Source organism: Zonotrichia albicollis, chromosome 25 (assembly GCF_047830755.1).
Source record: "Zonotrichia albicollis isolate bZonAlb1 chromosome 25, bZonAlb1.hap1, whole genome shotgun sequence".
Lineage (NCBI taxonomy): Eukaryota > Metazoa > Chordata > Aves > Passeriformes > Passerellidae > Zonotrichia > Zonotrichia albicollis.
In genome coordinates this window covers 229,656-250,106 of record NC_133843.1, presented here as the reverse complement: position 1 = coordinate 250,106, position 20,451 = coordinate 229,656, and the positions used below count along the sequence as shown (strand labels likewise).

The window sequence follows — 20,451 nt, the reverse complement described above, 5'->3', positions numbered from 1 at the left end:
GCTGGGTCTGGAAAAAAAAAGAGAATATTTGGAAAATCTGATTAAAATCCCAATAAAATCGGTAGGAAACGAGCATGGAATTGAAGGGGGTTCTTCCAATATTCCTGGATTTCGGAATATTTCGATTTAAGGGAAGATCTCCCAATTTTGGGAGTAAAACTCACGATTCGAGTTTGCTGCTGGCTTTGGAAAAAAAGGAACATTGGGAAAATTGGATTAAAATTCAATTAAAATCCTAATAAAATTGATACAAAATGAGCATGGGATTGAAGGGGGTCCTTCCAACATTTGGAATATTTGGATTTAAGGGAGGATTTCTGAGTTTTTGAATGAAAGTGAGGATTCCAATCCGAGTTCGCTGCTGGCTCTGAGTAATCATTGCCACGTTTTAATGACTTCTTTAATTACCCAGCATTTTAACGAGCTCTCCTCGCCCTCCACAACACCCCATCCCCAAAAGTTCCTTTTTCCTCCTCCCCCAGCCCGAATTCCTCAGTTCAGAGCAGGGAGGGGATGGATTGGGAATTTTCCGGCATAAGAAGAAAATTTGGGAATTTTGTGTGGATCGAGCGGACGCGGAGGAAAATCCCGGCCCCGCTGGCGGCGGGAGCTGCAGGAGCCATTTTGGGCTGGTTCTGGTGATTCCTTCTCACCTCGGGCTCTTCTTGGGTTCTTTTTGGTGCCCAGAAAAACCCAAATATTCAAATTTTGGCTTTATCCGGTGCCGGATCCAACCGAGATCGGCTTTTCCTGATTTCTCCTGAATTTTGGAGAGTTGGGCTCCAAAGGGAGAAAGGAGAAGTTAAATGGTTTTATTTCATTTTTGGAGGGTGAGGTTGGGCCCTGGGTTCTTCCTCTAAATCGCTTTTTTTTGGGGGGGTAGAATTCCATTTCAAAACCCAATTTTTTTTTATTTAAAAATCCCTTTTTTTTGGGTTACAATTCCATTTCAAAGTCCCATTTTTTGGGTTAGAATCCCATTTCAAAATCCCAGTTTTGGATTTCAAAATCCCAAATTTTTTTGGGCTACAATTCCATTTCAAAATCCCATTTTGGATTTCAAAATCCCATTTCGGGGTTAGAATTCCTTTGTAAATGTGGGTGAAGATCTGGGAGAGGGGTTTTGTTATCCAGGAGGATCCTTGGGAATTCTGCCCGATTTGGGGCTGGGGATTTGTGGGATTTTCGTTGCTTTGGTTGAGTTTTTTGACAGTTTTTTTTTTGTTTTATTTCAGGGGTTTTGGTGATTTTGGTTGTTGTTGAATTTTTGGGAATTTTTTGTTGGTTTTTGAGGTTTTTTGGAGGTTTTGGTGGGGTTTGCTCCAAGTTCAGATTTAAGCTTGGCTTTACTCCATACAGGACAAGGCCTCAGTGGAACACTGGGATGCAGTTCTGGGAAACTGGGATTAAACTGGGATTAAACTGGGTTTAAACTGGTTTTGAACTGGTTTTTAACCAGTTTTGCTTCTGGATGATTTTTAACTGGTTTCAAACTGGTTTGAACTGGGTTTTTGCTTGGTTTTGAACTGGGTTCTTACTGTGTTTTTAACAGATTTTTACTGGGATTTTACTGGTTTTGAACTGGTTTTAACTGGTTTTTTTAAACTAGATTTTACTGGTTTGAACTGATTTTGATGGTTTTTGATTTTCTCTTCTGAGCTGTCCTGGTTGTAAAATTCCACTTTTTCCCTTGGATCGGATTTTTCCCATTCCTGTTTGACCTCCCAATTAAAACAACAATTTTCCCTCCTCAAATAATCACTTTTTAAAAATTATTCCTTTGAAAATCCCAATTTTTAAACGTCAACCCAACAAATCCATTTGGGAAGGGGAAAATGGGATTTGCTTGGAATGAGGGATGTGGGAAGAGAATTTGAAAGTGGATTTTGCTGGAAATAAACAAAAGTGGGAAGTTGATTTTTCATCCCAAAACCCTGAACTCCAGATCCCATCAAAAGCTGGATTTTCAGGACATCTTAAAGGATATTTTTGATCCAAGGCCTTGCAGGAACTCCAGGAATTTTTGGGAATTCATGGAATAACTCCAAGTCCTGTCCTGGGAAGCAGAATTTTGGATTTTCTTGGAATTTTTACAGTTGGATAAAGTTCTTGAGTTACTGAGAATTTGATAATTTTGCTCTAATTGCAATTAAATATTGGAATATTTTTTGGAATTATTATTATTGTTATTATTATTATTACTATTACTATTACTTTTACTATTACTATTACTTTTACTATTACTATTATTCCCTGTCTTAGTTAGGATTATTATCATTATTATAGTTTTATTTTTATTTATTTATTATTATCACTGCTATTTTCATTGTCAATCATTCATTACTATCACTATTAAATTTATTCTTATTTTATTTTTTATCACATTATTTCTATTCCATTATTCTTCATTCCTTTAATCCTTAATCAATAAATGACAGAGCTGGGCTTTATTATTATTAAACCACGTCTAACAAAGCCAGGTTTTAATCTCTAGAAAGCCTCCACTTCATTTATAGGTAGGGCTGGCTGTGACCACAGAATTTTGGGGTGATTTTTCCAGATTTCTCCCTGAAAAATCCCAAAAAAAGCCAAAACCCCAACAGAAAACCATCCCCAGCTGATTTTTTTTTTTTTCTAAATAATTTTGGTTTTTTGCTCCAAAAACTTCGGATTTTGGAGCGCCGAGCCTGAGATATCCTCACCATCTTACTGGGCAGCATTGGATGATCTCAGCCTTTCTAATACTGCCTGGTAATGATGATGATGGTGTTTCCTGCACTCCGAGGGAATCCGGCACAAACCTGGCACTGCAGCTCAGTCCCAGCCCAGAGCTCCAGTCTGGGGCCTCGAATTAAACCCAAGCTTTGCCTTTCAGGCCAGGGCGGGTTCAGTGTGGGCTGGAAAATCTCAATTCTTCATGGAGGGAATCCCCTTGGGGTCAGCCTGGCTGAGGAAAAATCCCTGACCGGGTGCTGCAAAAATGGCAAAATATTCCCGAAAATCTGGGAATGTCCAGGTGGGAAGGGAACGAGGGAAAAGTGGGAATTCTGTGCCAGAAATGTTCCCCAGGGAGCTGTGGCTGCAATGGAACCTGGGCATTGCCTTGTTCTTGTGTGTGAAGTCAGGCTTAACCTCCTGTTCCTCCTTTCTGTGTTAAATCAGGCTTGGCCTCATGTACTGAATCAGGCTGAACTCCATGGTTTTGGAGCTGTGTTAAAGCAGGCTCAATTTCATCTTTCTCTTTTAGGGCTGTGTTAAATTTAATCTCATCTTCCTCTTTTAGATTTTTATTAAGTGAAGTTTAACCTCCTTTTTCTCATTTAGATCTCTCTCGACCCCTTTTTTCCATTTCACACTTGTATTAAACTAGACTTAACCTCATATTTTTCTTTTAGAACTGTAAAAAGATTCTTTTAGATCTGATTAAACCAGGCTCAACCTCCTCTTTCTCTTTTAGACCTGTACTACAAAAATCTGACCTGTATTAAGTCAGATTTAACCTCATTTTCTCTTTTAGCTCTCTTAAACCAGGCTTAACCTCCTGTTTCTGTTTTTCATCTCTCTTAAATCAGGTTTGACCTCACATTTCTGTTTGTCCTGCCTTAAACCAGTCTTCCCCCCCTATTTCCACTTTAAACCTGAACTCAATCCCTTTTCCAGCTCTTTTTTCCCCCAAACCGCCGCGGTTTCCACCCCTCCTTCCCCACGGCCGATTCCCGAGGAAGTGAAGCCATTCCTTGGTTTTTCCTGGAATTCTGAGCCCTGAAGAAGCCGGAGCTGCTGCCGGACTCGCTGGTCCTCTGTGGGCATCTTACTAGACAGTGCTGGATTTTCTGCCTCAGCTCTAACACTGTCTGGTAACGATGTTTAAAGGGAGATCCAAACACTGCAGGCCCCAAATCCCAGCCAGGAACTTTTCCACAGGGTAAGGATGGATCTGGGGAGAATGGGGAGGGCTCAGCCAGGGAAAACGGGAATTTAATCAAAATATTCGCCGAAAAATGGTGGAGGTGCTGCTATCCCAAATCCAGGGTTTATCGTTAAAGATATTCAAAATTAAAATGATCATTCCAATACATTTTAAATTATTTTCAAAATTAAAATTTTAATTCCAATAAATTTTAAATTCTATTCAAAAATTAAAATTTTAATTCCAATAAATTTTAAATTCTATTATACAAAAATTAAAATTCTAATTCCAATAAATTTTAAAATTCTATTCAAAATTAAAATGATAATTCCAATAAAATGATTGCAACAGTGGAGAGCTCGGGAGGAGCTGCCCTAAATCCAGGTTTGTCCTTGGAGGTTGGAATTCCCAGGAAAAGCAGCAGAGGAGGAAGCAGGGGGTGGTTAATTAAGGGTTGGTGTTAATGAGTAACTGCTGCGGGAGGCCCGCAGGAAATGGGGCAGGAATTGTGGGAATTGGATTTTAACGAGCCCATAAATCTGGGATGGGGCCCATCCCCCTCCTAAGCCTGGAACTGGGACAGAAATCCCAAAAAACACCGGAGAACATTCCGGTGGGAAATCCAAAGGGATTCAGGAAAATCCCTCTGCCCTGGTGGGGAAAAACCAGGAAAAACCCTGGAAAATTCCCTTTTTCCTGGAAAATTCCCTTTTTCCTGGAAAATTCCCTGTTCCTGCCATCTCCTCCCTTTTCCTGCTGAGTTCCCCTTTCCTCAAATCCCCCTCACCACCAGCGCTGGGTTTTGGGGCTCAGGAGCTTTTTGGGGCAGTTTAGGAGAATTTTGGGGTGGTTGGGAGCTTCTAGGGGTGGTTCAGGAGCTGAATCCTAAATCCTCTGCCTCAGCAAGGGGAATTTACGGATGGGGGACATCCCAGATTTTGTGGGAGCCGCTCTGGAGGATTCCACCCACGGAAAGTCCTTTAAAGCACCTCCAGTTCCTCCCCAGCCCCGCAGAAAATCAGGATTTCCATCGCTCTCCTGCCTCCAAGCAGTTCAGGATTCCCTGGGGGTTCTGAGCCTTTCCCGGGGTGGTTTTGCAGCCCTGGCAGAGCCGGGGTTTCCTGGACCATCCTGCAGATTGGTGTCTTACCAGGCACGCTTAGACCTGGCTGCCTCTGTCTAATACTGCCTGGTAACGCCGTCAGTCGCGCGGGATCTCACAGCCGGGATCCATTTCTGCCGTTTGGGCACTGCTTCCGCGGCAGAAACGTGGAGAAAAGCCCCCAAAAATTCATTTTTGTCAGCAGAATTAATGATTTTTTAAATATTCATTGTAGACATTTTCGGTGCTTTCAGCAGGGCAGAAATCCCAGGAAGAATTCCCTTGAGAGGGAGGATTCCTGGAATTTCACAGCTGGAATTCATTGGCGGAATTTTTGTCCGTTTTTCACTGCAAAAATGTGGAGAAAAGCCACACAAAATCCTTTTATTAGAAGAATTGATGAATTTTCATATTAATTTGAGGCATTTTAGGCACTTTTGTCCTGGTGGAAATGTGGGAAAATTCCCTTGAGCAGAAAAATTCCTTGCAAAATTTCATTTTCATGGATTGCAGGAACAGGTCTGGGTTGTTCCAGGGGCTTTGGGTGATAAAATGGAAACAATTCCCGGATTTCCATAAAAGCAGCGCTGCCTTTGAGCTGGGGCAAAACTCTGGGAATTCTCCAGGGAATTCTCCAGGGATTTATCCAGGGAATGTTGGTCAGCCTTGGATTCCCTCTGGAATTTCCTTTCCAGCCCCTCCAGAGCTCCCTCTGCTGCCGAGGGTTGGGAGAAGGGGAAGTAAATCCGGCTTTGGATGGAATTCCGGGGCTTTTTTTGGGATCTTGTTCCCATTCCCTGATCTCTGCTCCTGGAGGAGGAATTTTGATTGCCCAAAAATGGGATTTTTTTTTCCCCTTTTTTTCCTTTCCTGAGATGTTTTCCTGTGAGCCCAAGGATGGTTCTGTTCTCTCCAGGTTTGGGATAAATTCCAAAGGGGAGAAGGAGGCTGGGATTCCTCAGGATCATGTTGGGAATGAGGCTGGAAACCCAAACCAAATAAAAACCCCAAAAGCAAAAAGCTTGGTTCAAATGAATTTTTCTTTGGAATTTCCCAGTTTTTTCCAGGGAATCAGAAACTTCCCAGAGCAGCTTTTGGGGTCTCTGTTCCTGCAGGAATTCCCAGCTGCGACCCCGACCCCAAACCCAGGGAAAGCCGCTGGAATTCCCTGGGAGCCTCTGGAATGTTCCGGGGAGGGATTTTCCCAAATTTCTGATCCCGCCCTGCCCTTTTCCCTTCCCAGTGTCTGTCCCTCCGTCCCTCACCCCAGTCCTGCTCCAGGGGAACATTCCCAGGGCTCCCAGCCCACAATCCAGGGATCCTCCAGCAGAGGTTTAAATCCATGAGCAATTCCTCTGAAATCCCGGGAATTTCCATGAGAAACTTGTCCTGGATTATCCTTAATTATCCATAATTATCAATACAGATGTTGGCGCTTTGGCACTGGCGCCTCCACAGGGGGCCAGCCCAAAAACTTCCCAAACCTGCTGGAATTACATCAAAAACCTTGGAATGTCCCAAGTGGGAAGGGCTCCACAGGGATCAGAAATCCCCGAATCCCACCTGAGAGCATTTGCCAGGATTTTTTCCCATTCCCTCCATTTTTCCAGAGCTCTGACCAGTCCCTGGATGAGCTTCGCTCCCCTTTTTTCCTGATTTTCCTTGGAAATTTTCCAGGAAAATCCCTGGTGGCACAGGAGGAGCTTCCCAAGGGAATCTTTGGGGTGGGAGCAGGAATGGGGTCGGGAGAGGCTGGAATGGGGTTGGGAATGACCCAGTGGGGCAGGGCTGGAAAACTGAGGGAAAGCAGGAGATGATGTGGGAAAAGCAGGAAATGAGATGTGGGAAAAGCAGGAGATGATGTGGGAAAAGCAGGAGATGATGTGGGAAAAGCAGGAGATGATGTGGGAAAAGCAGGAAATGAGATGTGGGAAAAGCGGGAGATGATGTGGGAAAAGCAGGAGATGATGTGGGAAAAGCAGGAGATGATGTGGAAAAGCAGGAGATGATGTGGGAAAAGCAGGAGATGATGTGGCCGCCATTCCCACTCCTGAAGATCAGGATGTCCCTGCTCCTGTCCTCCGGAACCAGCCCCAGCAGGATTTATCCCGAAATCCCGCTTTTTTAGACAAAACCAACCCCAAGCTCTCCCCGAGCCCGCTCCGTTTCCTGGGGAGAAGCTCCTCGGTCCCAGCGCGGCGCTGCCGGGTGGGTTTGGGAATCCCAGCCCCGCATTCCCGGGATCGCTCCCTCCCGTATCGCGTCCCCTATCGGAGCTCGCTGTACACCTTGAGGGACAGCACCGAGAGCTTCTCCTCGCTCTTGTCGCCGTGCTCCTCCTCCGGGAACTGGATGCTGGAGCTTTCCTCCCCCTGCGCCGGCCGCGGGGGCAGCCGAGGGAACGGCGGGCCCGAATCTGCGGCTGGGAACGGGAAAAGTCAAACTCAGCTCGGGAAAACTCAGCGGGAAAGCTCAGCTGGAAACCCAGCAGGAACACCAGGAACCCCCCGGGAACCTGCCCCAAATCCCAGAGGAAATCCGGATTTGTCCCACTGATTCCATCCTTTTATCCCATCCACATTTTATCCCATCCAATCCCAGATTTCTCCCCATCCATTCCCAGTTTTTTCCCCCATTCCCTCACCGCCGAGCAGGAGTTTGGGGCTCCTGTGGAGGCTCCAGATGCAGAAGTGCAGCAGGAACGTGAGCAGGACCAGCACGAACACGGCCACGGCCACCAGGATGGCCAGGATGGTGCTGGAGGGGAACTCCGGCGCAACCGGGGCTGCAATTAACGGCACTTAATTAACAATTAATGGGGCTGGGGTTTGTTCTGGGAAGGGAGATCTTCCGAGGGAGTTTGGGGATGGATTTGGGGTTTTGTGGGAAAGGGGAGGTGGGAGAGGATCTGAGCTGAGGGAGTTGTGGGATGGGATGGGATGGGATGGGATGGAAATATAGGGGGAAGGGGGAAAGGGAGAAGGAAAAGCAAGGGGGCAGGGAAGGAAATTTAAAAAGGAGAAAGGAGAAGGAGGAGGAGGAAAAGGCGGAAAAGGAAAGGAGAGGAAAGAGGAAATGGGAGGAGGAAGAGGAAAGGGAAGATGGAAGGGAAAGAGGAGAGGGCAAGAAAAGGGAAGAGGAAACAGGAAAGGAAGGGAAAGGGAAGAGGAAGAAGGAGCAGACAAAGGAGAAGGCGCAGCAGCAGCAGCAGCAGCAGCAGTTTCCCAGTTCCCCAGTTGTTCCCCAGCTGTTCCCCAGTTGTTCCCCAGTTGTTCCCCAGTTGTTTCCCAGCTGTTCACCCGCCGGGGCAGCAGCGCGGGGGCAGCAGCCCGGGGCCTTTGGTACCTTTGTGCTCCGGGGCGGGGGCGGGCGCTCCGCACTCCGCGTCGTGCGTGGCGTTCCCCGGGCGGCGCGTGCCGAGCCCTCGGCTCCCGCAGCTGCGGAGGGGACGGACGGAGCTCGGACGGAGCTCGGGGTCCGCAAATTCCCCAGCGCCTCCCCCCCCTCCCCCTCCCGCAGCTCCTCCCCGCGCTCGGCCCCGCCTGGGCTCGGTGCCCGTTTGTTTTTCCGTGGATTTCCCTGTTGGGAATCATTCTCTTGGCTTTAAACTGGGAGTTTGGCTTAAGCTCCGCCTTGAGACTAAGAGAAATGCCAGGTCTTGCTTAATTAAAAAATTCACTAATAATCGCATGATCACCATCTTGGATTCAATTTGCTTTTCTAATGGCAGCATTGAATACCTTCATTTATATTTCAATATGAATTGATATTATTATAACTATTACTATTATTACTATTATTATTATATTCTTCTTATTTTTATTCCCTAATATCAAAGAGGGAAAAAAAAAAACCCAGTCTATTATTTTTCCCAAATACGGGGAATATCAATAAACCCATACTCAGCCCATTCTCATTCTTCTTATTATTATTACTATTATTACTATTATTATTATTATTAGTAGTATTAGTATTAGTATTATTAGTATTATTATTAATAATAATAATAATATTTTCAAAGAAGGAAAACACATTCCTAGCAGTAGTTATTGATTAGTGATTAGTGATTATTGGCAGCTCCATACTCGGTCCAGTTGCGGCACCAGCTGTTCCTGGTGCTGGAGAAGGTGCCGTTCTCACAGGGTTTGCACACAAAGAGCGAATTCTGAGATCCTGCAGGGCAAAGGGATGGGAATGGCTGAGATCCCAGATGTGGGACAGCCGGTGGAGCACAGCCAGGGCTGCTCCTGATCCCATCCCCATTCCCATCCCCAATCCTGTCCCATCCCCATTCCCATCCCCATTCCCTGCCCCATTCCTGTCCCATCCCCATTCCCTGCCCCATTCCCTGCCCATTCCCATCCCGTTACCGATCCTGCTGAGCTCCCAGCCCGCCGGGCACTGGGGCAGTTTCCTGCAGTACTGGCAGGGGTTCCCAGAGCAGCCGTACCCCGGGGGACATTGGCAGTCCAGGTCTGGCTTCGCCTTCTCGCAGGGCTTGGTGTTTCCTGCAGCAGGGAAGGGGTTAACGCCGCTGGTCCCAGCAAATTCCCGTTCCAAAGGAATTCTCATTCCCACAGGAAAAGGGAGAGTGGGAGGTGGCGCTTCCCGACACAGGGAAGGGTTGGGAGCAAAGGTCCTCAGACACAATTACACACATTTACCGGCATTTACACACAACGCACACCCTTTGACACACATTTTGCACACATTACATACAATTACACACAATTTACCCCCACTTACCCACAATTTACACACATTACACACAATTACCCACATTTACCCCTGATTTACACACAATTTACCCCCATTTACACAAAATTTACCCCCCATTTACACACAATTCCCCCATTCCCCCCCAGTCCCCTCTCACCTGCCTCCCAGGTGCAATTGGGGCAGCACTTGGTGTCACCTCCCCAGCCCACCCTGAGCTCCCCGTCCTGGCACTGCCCGGCCCGGCCCAGCCCTGCCCAGTGCCCGGCCAGCAGCAGCCACAGCAGGGCCCTGGCCATGTCCTGGCAGTGCCACCTCAGCAGTGCCACCGGCAGTGCCAGCCCTGCCCAGTGCCAGCCCAGCAGAGCCACCCAGCAGTGCCAGCCCAGCAGTGCCAGCCCAGCAGTGCCACCCAGCAGTGCCGCCCAGCAGTGCCAGCCCAGCAGTGCCAGCCCAGCAGTGCCACCCAGCAGTGCCAGCCCTGCCCAGTGCCAGCCCAGCAGAGCCACCCAGCAGTGCCAGCCCAGTAGTGCCACCCAGCAGAGCCACCCAGCAGAGCCACCCAGCAGTGCCAGCCCAGCAGTGCCACCCCAGCAATGCCAGCCCAGCAGTGCCAGCCCAGCAGAGCCACCCGGTCCCTGTCACCCTGCGGAGGAGGCGCTGGGGTTTTTGTGGCCGAGCTCTTCCTGTGTTGTTTTTGGGGGGCGGGATGAAAGTTTGGGTTCAGACAGAGGTGGGGGCAGGGAAAGGGGTGGCCCCAAAGAAAAATGGGGTCTGGGATCATGGAGGGTTAAAGGGGGTGACATTGTGGGGTTGGGAAGGGGTGGGCTGGGAGGGAGGTGGCAGAGAGCTCCTGCTGGCCCGGGGCACTGCAGGGATGGGGCAGCTGGAAATGCTCTGGGAATTCCATCCATCCATCCATCCCTTCATCCATCATCCATCCATCCATCATCCATCCATCCATCCATCCATCCATCCATCCATCCATCATCCATCCATCCATCCATCCATCCATCCATCATCCATCCATCCATCCATCCATCCATCCATCCATCCATCCATCATCCATCTATCCATCCATCCATCCATCATCCATCCATCATCCATCCATCCATCATCCATCCATCATCCATCCATCATCCATCTGTCCATCCATCCATCATCCATCCATCCATCATCCATCTATCCATCCATCATCCATCCATCATCCATCCATCCATCATCCATCTGTCCATCCATCCATCATCCATCCATCCATCCATCCCTTCATCCATCCATCCATCCATCCATCCATCCCTTCATCCATCCATCCATCATCCATCCATCCATCCATCATCCATCCATCATCCATCCATCCATCCATTCATCCATCCATCCATCCATCCATCCATCCATCCATAAAATGCATCCCAACTTATGTAAAACCCATCCCAACCTTTCCCTCTTTCCCATCCCTGCCATTCCCTAAACCCACCCCACCCCTTCCCCTCCCAGCTGCCGTTTCTCACACCAAACCCACCAATTTAATTCTTTATTTCTCTTTTTTTTAAACCCCCTGGGGATTTTTTCTCTGCTCTTTGTCTGGTTTTGCCCTTTGAGGCACCTGGCCCCGTCAGGTGACGGAACTTTCCGCTCACATCCGAGGCAGAGCCGCTCCCGGAGCTCGGAGGCAGCGCTGACCTTTCGGATTTATCGGATTTATCGGATTGATGATCGGATTTATCGGCCCCATCATCTCCCTGCTCGCCTGCGGGGTTTTCTCGGCAGCTCCGCCTCTGGCTGCTGACATTTCCCCTCCGTCCTCGCCCTGCCCGGGCCCCACACAGGGGCACAGCACGGCACAGCACGGCACGGCACAGCACGACACAGCACAGCACAGCATGCACAGCACAGCACAGCACAGCACGGCACTGCACAGCACGGCACAGCACAGCACAGCACAGCATGCACAGCACAGCACAGCACAGCACAGCACAGCACAGCACGGCACGGCACAGCACGACACAGCACAGCTCGCTTCCCTCCCAGATAAATCCTTCCCACAGAAAGGTTCCTCCCTTTGGGCTGCAAATTTGGGGTCTCCACAGGGAAAATCCTAAAAAATCGGACAGAAAGATACAGTAGATACAGTGACATTCCCAGAAATCCTCACGCCAAATCCATCAAAAGCCCCAATCCTTCCCAAAAACTCAACACACTCCATGGGAACGTCCCCCCTCTTTGGGCTGCAAGTTTGGGGACTCCACAGGGAAAATCCTACAAAATCTGACATTCCCAGAAAGCTGGAGTGAAATCCTCACCCCAAATCCATCAAAACCCCTAAAAACCCTTCCCCAAAACCCCACTGATCACAGCCCTGCCTTCCCCTGGGAAAAAAAAAATCCCCTCTCTGAGGATCAGGGCAAATTCCAACCCTAAATTCCAAACTGGGATGGAAAAGAGGGACAAATGTCCTGGATTTAATCCCTTTTCCACACCCTGGGGGTCCCAAACCCCCAAGGATGGGATTTGGGGAAAACCCAAGGATTCCTGGAGCTCTGTCCATGAGAACTTGGGAATACCCTCATGGACATTCCTCAAGGGATTTCTGAGGAATTTGGGGTTGGAGCCAGAAGGGGGTCTGGTTTTGGGATAGGATGAGGGGAAATGACCTCAAATTGTGCCAGGGACTGGGATTTCCTCATGGAAAAGGGTGGAATTCCCATCCCCGGAGGTTTCCAGGGAATTTCTGGGTTCAGGCACTCAGGGTGAGGATCCCTCTGACCCTACAGAGCTTTTCCAACCCCAGGAATTCCTGGGAATCCTCCTGTGCCCACATCACCCCCACTTCCCCTCTTCCTGGAGCCTCCCCTTTGCTGAGCCACCCAAATGATGAGACTCGGGAGAAAACAAAAGGAAACCACCCCAAAACAAAGGAAATCACCCCAAAATAAAGGAAACCACCCCAAAATAAAGGAAACCACCCCAAGAAAAGGAACAACCACCCCAAAAAAAGGAAACCTGCGCTGGGGCCTCACGTCAGCAGCACCAGGCCGGTGTCAGCCGCGGCTTTGGTTTCCTGACGCTCATTTTCTGCTGATTTTTTTGCTGGTTAGGGGAGAAGAGAAACCCCGAGCTCGTCCTTGCCGTGAGAAAATCTCTCACAGGAGAATTTCAGAGCTGCCAGGCCCAGCTCCAGCCCAGCAATTCTGACATGAATGAATTTCAGCCCTCACGGTGGAATTTCCGTTCCCACATTGTGGGAAATCCGCGGAGGTTCCCAGATTTTGGAGGGCAAATTCCCCTGGGCCCTGAGGGGGAGTCAGCGTCCCCTAGGCGGGCATTAAAACCCGCAGGCCTGGCCCAAACAGGGCGTTACTCACTTATTTATTTATTTATTTATTTATTTATCCGGGGGAAAATGGGATTTTTTTTCTCCTCAAGAATGTGATTCTTTTCCAGGGAAAAATGGGATTTTTTCTCCTCAGGAATGTGATTTTTATCCAAGGAAAAATGGGAATGTAATCCCCCAGAAATGCAATTATTATCCAGGGAAAAATGGGGTTTTTTCTCCTCAAGAATGTAATTTTTATCCAAGGAAAAATGGGAATGTAATCCCCCAGAAATACAATTATTATCCAGGGAAAAATGGGATTTTTTCTCCTCAGGAATGTGATTTTTATCCAAGGAAAAATGGGAATGTAATCCCCCAGAAATGCAATTATTATCCAGGGAAAAATGGGGTTTTTTCTCCTCAAGAATGTAATTTTTATCCAAGGAAAAATGGGAATGTAATCCCCCAGAAATACAATTATTATCCAGGGAAATATGGGATTTTTCCTCCTCAGGATTGTGATTATTATCCAAGGAAAAATGAGATTTTTTTTTCCCCTCAGAATGTGATTATTATCCAAGGAAAAGCGGGATTTTTTCCCCTCAAGGATGCAATTATTATCCAAGGAAAAATGGGATTTTTTTTCCCCCTCAGAATCTGATTATTATCCAGGGAAAATGGGACTTTTTTCCCCTCAGGATTGTGATTATTATTCAAGGAAAAATGGAAATTGTTTCCCCTCATAAATACAATTATTATCCAGGGGAAAATGGGGTTTTTTCCCTCAGGAATGCAGGTATTTTCCAGGGAAAAATGGGATTATTTTCCCCTCTGGAATACAGCTGTTATTCAAGGAAAACTGGGATTTTTTTCCCCTCAGAAATACAATTATTATCCAGGGCAAAATGGGCTTTTTCCCCCTCAGGAATACAAACCTGGAAAAATCCCAAGTCCGGCCCCCAAGCATCACCTGTGAGGATTTTTTTCCACCTCTGGTGGCAAAATTGAGTCAGAATTGAGTCAAAACTGAGTCAAAATTGAGGAGATAAAAAAATCTGGAGATAACGGCAACGGAAAATCGTCACCAGGAAGACCCAAAAAAGGCAAAACCACAAAGCAGGAAGTGAAGATAAAAAAAAAATTATGATCTAAAGGAGGATTTTAAAAAAATATTGCTGCTAGGTAATTAAAAATTAATTAGGAATTAATTCCTTCTTGGAAAATGAAGGGAAATGTTTAATTTGTGTGTGGGAAGGTTTGGCAAGAAGGGGAAAATGGAATTTGATTTTTTTCAGGGTGGTTAAAATGTTGTTAGGTTTGGTTCAGTTTTTATACAAAACTGGAGAAATATGGGAGATTTATTTGGAAGCTGAAGGGTAAAATATCCAGGGAAAAATGAGATTTTTTCCCCTTAGGAATACAATTATCCCAGAAAAAATGGGATTTTTTTCTACTCATGAATGAGATTATTTGTCATTCTTTTCCAAGGAAAAATTGGATTTTTTTCTCCTTATAAATGTGATAATTATCCAGGGAAAAAGGGGATTTTTCTCCCTCAGGAATGTGATTATTTGATGTTTTTCCAGGTGGGTTTTCAAATGACAAAGTTCAGCTCATCCATCCCAGCCCAGCCCTCCCCAGGCTGTCCCATTTTCCCCAAACACACACCAGGATTTGTTTTTCCAGAGTTTTATTCCCCAAAATGCCCGTTTGTACACGATACAAACCTTCCTATACATGGTATAAACCCCTTTGGATATGTATAACATATAAAATATCCCAAATCTTCCAAATCCATGGATTTAAACACCTCTGGGATCCCTGCATCCATTCCCTGCTGGATGTTTTGGGATACTTTGGGATATAGGTTTAAAATTCACATTTTTGAGGAGTTTTTTTCCCCTCAGGAATGAGACTATTTGTCTTTTTTTTTTTTTTTTTCCTGCTGATAGTTGGAGGGAAAATCACTCCTGAATGATAAAAAATTCCATTTTTCTGGAATTTCAACAGAAACATTTCACATTCAGCAAAAGGACACTTTGGGCTCCTCCCAGACATTCCAGAGTTTGGGATTTTCTCCCAAAAAATTTCCTTTCGAAATTTGTGGAGAAGCAATTAGAGAGGGAAAATTCATTTCATGAAGTGCGGATTGAGTGTGACTCCATCCTGATTTCAGAGCTCAAGGATTTGCCCAAAAGAAAAAATATCCACACAAAATTCCCTCAGGAATTCTCCCAAGTTCCAAAGGGAGATCTGGAGTGAATCAAAGAGTTAAACCAGCCTCAAGGGAGCTCCAAACTAAGCAAACCCCAATGAGTGCCAGGGCTCCTTCAGCTCCAGGGGCTCAGAGAAGCAGGAACAGCCCAGGGCGGGAATTTCAGTGTCAGTTTTTGATGAGGCTGGAGTTGGAATCGATCTGCTCCTCCTGGATGGGAATCCTGCAGCTCCCCTCCTCTGGAAAACAGGGAATGGTTCCAGGGGTGAGAACGGGATTCATCCTGATCCTAGAGCTCAGTTCTGCCACTTAATCCCAATTTTAAAACTCACCTGGGCCACTTAATCCCTATTTTAGAGCTCAATTTTGCCACTTAATCCCAATTTTAGAGCTCAGCTCTTCCCAAGTTTGCAGGAGAATTCAAGACATTTCAATTTCCATGGAAGCAAAAAAAAAATTCCCATTTTACCCTTGGAAGTTGCTGCTGGATCCTGCCAGGAAGAGAATTCCTGGCCTAAAACCAGGGAATTCTGGGATTAAGGGAAAATCAGGGAGAAGGAATGAAAATTTGGGATAATGAGCTCCTAATCAGCTCCTAATCCTACCCTGGAACAACCTCTGGAATTCTCTGCATTCCTAATTAAGAATTCTTTTATTAATTCCCAAATCTGTAACAGGGGGCCCTGATTAATGTTTGTCCTGGTTTTTTATCCCACAAAGAAAGGGAACTCACTGTGCTGGGTGCTCCTCCCAGGCCCATTCCTGGTTTTTTTCTGGGCTGCCTGGATGATCAGGAGCAGGATGGAAATTCCACTCACCATCAGCAGGAGCAGGCACAGCAGCAGCAGGGATAAAGAGCCTGGAATGAGAATGGAAAAATTCCCTAAAACACCACAAAGATGCCTGGTTCAGGATGGAGTTCCCAGATTCCAGAGGGAGAATCCAGAACTCTGGGAACGGAGAGCTCCAGCTGCCAGGGAAATGTGGAATCCTGGAATGTTGTGTGAAATACAGAAAAGAATTCAGAGAAAACTGGGAATTCCCTTCCCAGGAAACCAGACTCAGATGGAAATGTGGGATCCTGGAATGTTGTGTGAAATACAGAAAAGAATTCAGAGAAAATTGGGAATTCCCTTCCCAGGAAACCAGACTCAGATGGAAATGTGGGATCCTGGAATGTTGTGGGAATCCTGGGAAGCTGTGTGAAATACAGAAAAGGCTTTTGAGAAAATGAGATTTCATTGCCCAGGAAAGCAGCTTTACATGGAAATTGAGCACCTGGAAAAGTGGGATCCTGGAATGTTGTGTGAAATACAGAAAAGAATTCAGAGAAAATTGGGAATTCCCTCCCCAGGGAAGGAGCTTTACATGGAAATGTAGGATCCTGGAATGCTGTGTGAAATACAGAAAAGAATTCAGAGAAAATTGGGAATTCCCTCCCCAGGAAACCAGACTCAGATGGAAATGTGGGATCCTGGAACGCTGTGTGAAATACAGAGGAGGGTTCAGAGACACTGGGAATTCCCTCCCCAGGAAAGCAGCTTTACATGGAAATTGAGCACCTGGAAAAGTGGGATCCTGGAATGCTGTGTGAAATACAGAAAAGAATTCAGAGAAAATTGGGAATTCCCTTCCCAGGAAAGCAGACTCAGGTGGAAATGTGGGATCCTGGAACGCTGTGTGAAATACAGAGGAGGGTTCAGAGACACTGGGAATTCCCTCCGCAGGGAAGCAGCTCCAGGGAATTCCCTGCCTGTCCTTACCCCATCCGGGCTCCGAGGGGGCGCCGGGATCCCGGCAAACGGCGGGGATGTCCCTGGGGCTGGATGTCCTGGAGCTGTTCTCGGGGCGTCCCGTGGGAAAGGGGTCCCCGTTTTCCGGGAGTTCCGTGGGCAAGGGGTCCCTGTGCTCCGGGAATTCCGTGGGAGAGGGCTGTGGGCCGGGGCTGCTGGCACTGCCAGGGCTGCTGCTGCTGCACTGGGCATCCTCCGTGCCCGTGCCAGCCCGGAGCGTGCTCTTCCCAAAGCTGCTGCAGCTGCAAAAGAAATTCCAGAGGGTTTGCCAACAGGGAATCATTCCTGAATCCCATCCACACAATCCCCATCTGCGTTTTATCCCTAAAAATTCAGGATTTTATCTCTACATCCCAAAGGAATGGGAGGAATAATTAAATCATAAAAAATGATCTGGGATTTTTTTCCCAGCTGATTCTGGCACAGGAATTTTGTGTTCTCAAAAAAAACCATCTGAGTGGTTTTAAAAAAATCCCAAAAATCCCTTCAGGATCCTAAAAATCCCAAAGGATGGGATTCAGAGCACGTAGATCCAGGTTTATTCCAATTTATTTCTCTGGATTTGGACTTTTCTTAGAAAAATGAAACCCCCAGAGCTGCTCTGGGCACTTTGCACCCCAAAAGACATTTTTCCCCCAGAAAAGGATATTTTTCCCCCCCAAAAAGGACTTTTTTTTCCCCAAAAAGAGATTTTTTCTCTCAAAAAAGGATTCCTACTTGGTCCAAGGCCGGCAGTTCTCGTTCCCTCCTCTGGAGAAAGTCCCTTCAGGACATCGGGAGCACTCTGGGGGAAAAAAGGGATTATCCAGGGAAGGAGCAGCATTCCCAGTTTTATCCACTGGATAATTCTGAATTATCCAAGGTTATTAATTCTGGATATTATCCGGGAGGATCTCACAATTCCAGCTAGTAATTGCCACATGGGAAGCAGGATTTTGGGAAGGCTGGCACATCCCAGAATTCCAAAGGGAATTCCAGCTGGTACATGCCTGGATTCACTGCTTCCCAAGGGAATTCCAAACCCCAACTCCCTGCTTCCCAAGGGAATTCCGGCTGGCTCAAATCCCAACCATTCCCAAAGGAATTCCAGATCCAAACTCTTCTTAAGGGATTTCCAGACCCCAATCACCCGTTCCCAAGGGAATTCCAGGCCCCAACTCACCCCTTCCCACAGGAACGCCCCCGGCAGGCTGGAATCCTGCCTGGCACGCACAGACCCTGTCCGAGGTTTTCTCGCACGGCTTCACCTCCACGCTGCCCTTCCCTGGCCAAGGCAGAAATTCATTAATTCCTTCATTAACAGCAACAATTAACTCCTCAGGGGTTTGGGGTTTTGGGTTTAGAAGCTGCAGAATTCAGCAATTTAACAATTCGTAATTAATAATTAATTTAACAACTGAATCGTTCAACGACTCATTCGTTTGAGGATAGTGGTTTTTAGGTAGGCCCTCACAACTGGTGGAAACAGGTGGAAATAGCCAGAGGTGGAAACAACCAGAAAAGGACCCAAAAAGAGATTTATTCCCCCCAAAATGGGATTGTATCCCCAAAAAAGGGATTTTCTCCCCCTATCCCACCAAAATGCCCCAAACCTGTGATTTTTTTCCCCAAAAAAGGCGCTTTTTTTCCCCATAAAAAAAAACCGATTTTGCCCCCAAAAAAGGGATTTTTTTTTTCCCCTAAAATGGGATTTTCTCCCCAAATCCCAGCACTCACGGGCGTTGCAGATGGTGCAGCTTTTGCAGAAGCCGTGGTGGTGCTGGGAGCTGAAATATCCATCCTGGCACGGCGAGCACACGGTGTCGGCCGAGGCCGTGCAGCGGCTCCGCATCCTCTCTCCTAAAAACACCCAAAATTTGACATTCAATAGGATCCTGAGGGGAAAAATCCTGAATTTCATCCTTTGGGAACAAACAGTGTATCACTAGCACACGTGTTGGCTGACTCCACATCCTCTCCCCTAAAAACACCCCAAAAATTGGGATTCAGTGGGGTCCTGAGGGGAAAAATCCTAAATTTCATCCTTTGGGATCAAATGGAGCCCAGAATTTGGCAGTTCTTGTTTTTTAAGGACAAAAAGCCCTGGAAGTTTGGCCAGGAGGAAAAAATCAACATTTAATGGAGCAGCCGAGAAGGGATGGGGTGGGCTGAAATTGGGCAAAATGCCTCCAATTTTTGTGCCAGTGGATCCCAAATATCCCTTCTAGAGCCAGGGAAAAAGGTTTAGGAAATGTTCCTGACTGAGGCATTTAGGAAGCAAAAAAACATCAAAAAAAAAGTTAAAAACCACTCTCAAAGATTTTTTCATTTTTTGGGTGTAAAACTTATTTTTATCAGTCTAAAAAGTATTACACTAAAAAAATAGGTATTACACTAAGAAAAAATTTGATATTCCCCTAAAGCCCAGCTCTCCCACCCCAGGCCCCGCAGCGGGCACTCACCTGGGGCGCAGTCGCTGCAGCATTTGTCATGGAAGCTGTATTGGTGCTCCTGACATTCCAAGCCCAGGGAGCCGGAGATAGGCAGGGTCAGGAGCCAGCAGAGAGCGGGAAAATTCCAGGGAATCCTTGGAAGCGCCATTCCCGCCATCTCCCTCAGGGTGCTGTTCCCTCACGGCACCAGCACCGTCCCCTCACGGCGCTGCTCCCTCACGGCGCTGTCCCCTCACGGCGCCTTTCCCTTCACGCCTCTGTTCCCCTCACAGCTTCTCTTCCCTCACGGCTCCGTTCCCCTCAGGGCTCCGTTCCCCTCACGGCGCTGTGAGAGCCTCGCGAGCGAGAACGGCTCCGGGCGGGGACATTTGAGGGAAATTCCTGCTTTCTTCCACGCCCCTTCCCGCTCCCGGTTTGGGGTTTTTCGGCAGGAAAAGGAAATGCTGAGCTTGAGAAGGGTTTAAAGGGTAAAAGGAGCCCTCAAGGGAGGGCGACCCCGATGGGAACGGCTCGAAAAGCAGGGACGGAGGAGCGCTGTGGGAATGCCCTGGCTGAGGCAGGGAGATTGCGGGAATTCGGGAATTTCGTTTTCCAGACTGCTGCAGCTGGAGCCAGGAGCTCAGTTAAGTTCTAGGAGAGCTCCCTGGCATCACTGAATCAACAAAATACTGGGAATTAAGGAATTTCATTTTCCAGCCTATTAGAATGGGATCCAGGATCTCAATTTTAGGTGTTCCAGCTGCCTGGAATTGCAGCTTTACCTTCACCGACTCCAGGAAATACTGGGAATTACAGAGTCCATACTCATGTTGTCCCAAAATTAAATCAGGATGATGTTGGCAATATCTCTTCATAGATAAATTACAATCATCAGTAAAATGAATTATGATTTTACTGAATTTTTGTGTTTAAACTCATTTTATCAGAGATTATCCATGGAATTTATTCCTCTTATTTCCCACCCCACCCC

General features: G+C 47.1%; 2 protein-coding genes across 3 annotated transcripts; both read right to left on the bottom strand.

The window, feature by feature from the left end:
• Positions 1-4,130: 4,130 nt before the first annotated feature.
• TNFRSF18 (TNF receptor superfamily member 18) lies at positions 4,131-10,125 on the bottom strand. Its single transcript, XM_074558880.1, has 6 exons — positions 9,889-10,125; positions 9,383-9,520; positions 9,098-9,185; positions 8,358-8,449; positions 7,657-7,797; positions 4,131-7,434 (listed from the first exon to the last, which is right to left on the bottom strand). The coding sequence occupies exons 1-6, from the start codon at positions 10,025-10,027 to the stop codon at positions 7,280-7,282; spliced, it is 753 nt and encodes a 250-aa protein (XP_074414981.1). The 5' UTR covers positions 10,028-10,125; the 3' UTR covers positions 4,131-7,279.
• Positions 10,126-11,709: 1,584 nt separating this feature from the next.
• TNFRSF4 (TNF receptor superfamily member 4) lies at positions 11,710-20,386 on the bottom strand. 2 transcript variants are annotated; one of them, XM_074558879.1, is made up of 8 exons: positions 19,491-20,386; positions 18,766-18,888; positions 18,212-18,313; positions 17,767-17,833; positions 17,020-17,291; positions 15,990-16,115; positions 12,729-12,815; positions 11,710-11,823 (listed from the first exon to the last, which is right to left on the bottom strand). In XM_074558879.1, exons 1-7 carry the CDS (start codon positions 19,636-19,638, stop codon positions 12,742-12,744), a joined length of 912 nt encoding a protein of 303 aa, XP_074414980.1. In that variant the 5' UTR covers positions 19,639-20,386; the 3' UTR covers positions 11,710-11,823; positions 12,729-12,741. The 2 variants fall into 2 exon arrangements, with proteins under 2 accessions (XP_074414980.1, XP_005496342.2); XM_005496285.4 differs by lacking the exons at positions 11,710-11,823; positions 12,729-12,815 and adding an exon at positions 14,995-15,495.
• Between the last annotated feature and the right edge of the window lie 65 nt (positions 20,387-20,451).

What these genes read in the sequence shown, in the direction of transcription:
- TNFRSF18 (XM_074558880.1), bottom strand. Translation starts at nt 10,027, where the DNA reads ATGGCCAGGGCCCTGCTGTGGCTGCTGCTGGCCGGGCACTGGGCAGGG. An exon ending in CAATTGCACCTGGGAGGCAG is followed by an intron (nt 9,521 to 9,888) that starts GTGAGAGGGGAC and finishes TCCCTGCTGCAG; the next exon opens with GAAACACCAAGCCCTGCGAG. An exon ending in TGGTGCCGCAACTGGACCGA is followed by an intron (nt 8,450 to 9,097) that starts GTATGGAGCTGC and finishes TCCCCTCCGCAG; the next exon opens with CTGCGGGAGCCGAGGGCTCG.
- TNFRSF4 (XM_074558879.1), bottom strand. Translation starts at nt 19,638, where the DNA reads ATGGCGGGAATGGCGCTTCCAAGGATTCCCTGGAATTTTCCCGCTCTC. An exon ending in GGGCGTTCCTGTGGGAAGGG is followed by an intron (nt 17,834 to 18,211) that starts GTGAGTTGGGGC and finishes TTTTTCCCCCAG; the next exon opens with AGTGCTCCCGATGTCCTGAA. An exon ending in AACTGCCGGCCTTGGACCAA is followed by an intron (nt 17,292 to 17,766) that starts GTAGGAATCCTT and finishes TTTCTTTTGCAG; the next exon opens with CTGCAGCAGCTTTGGGAAGA.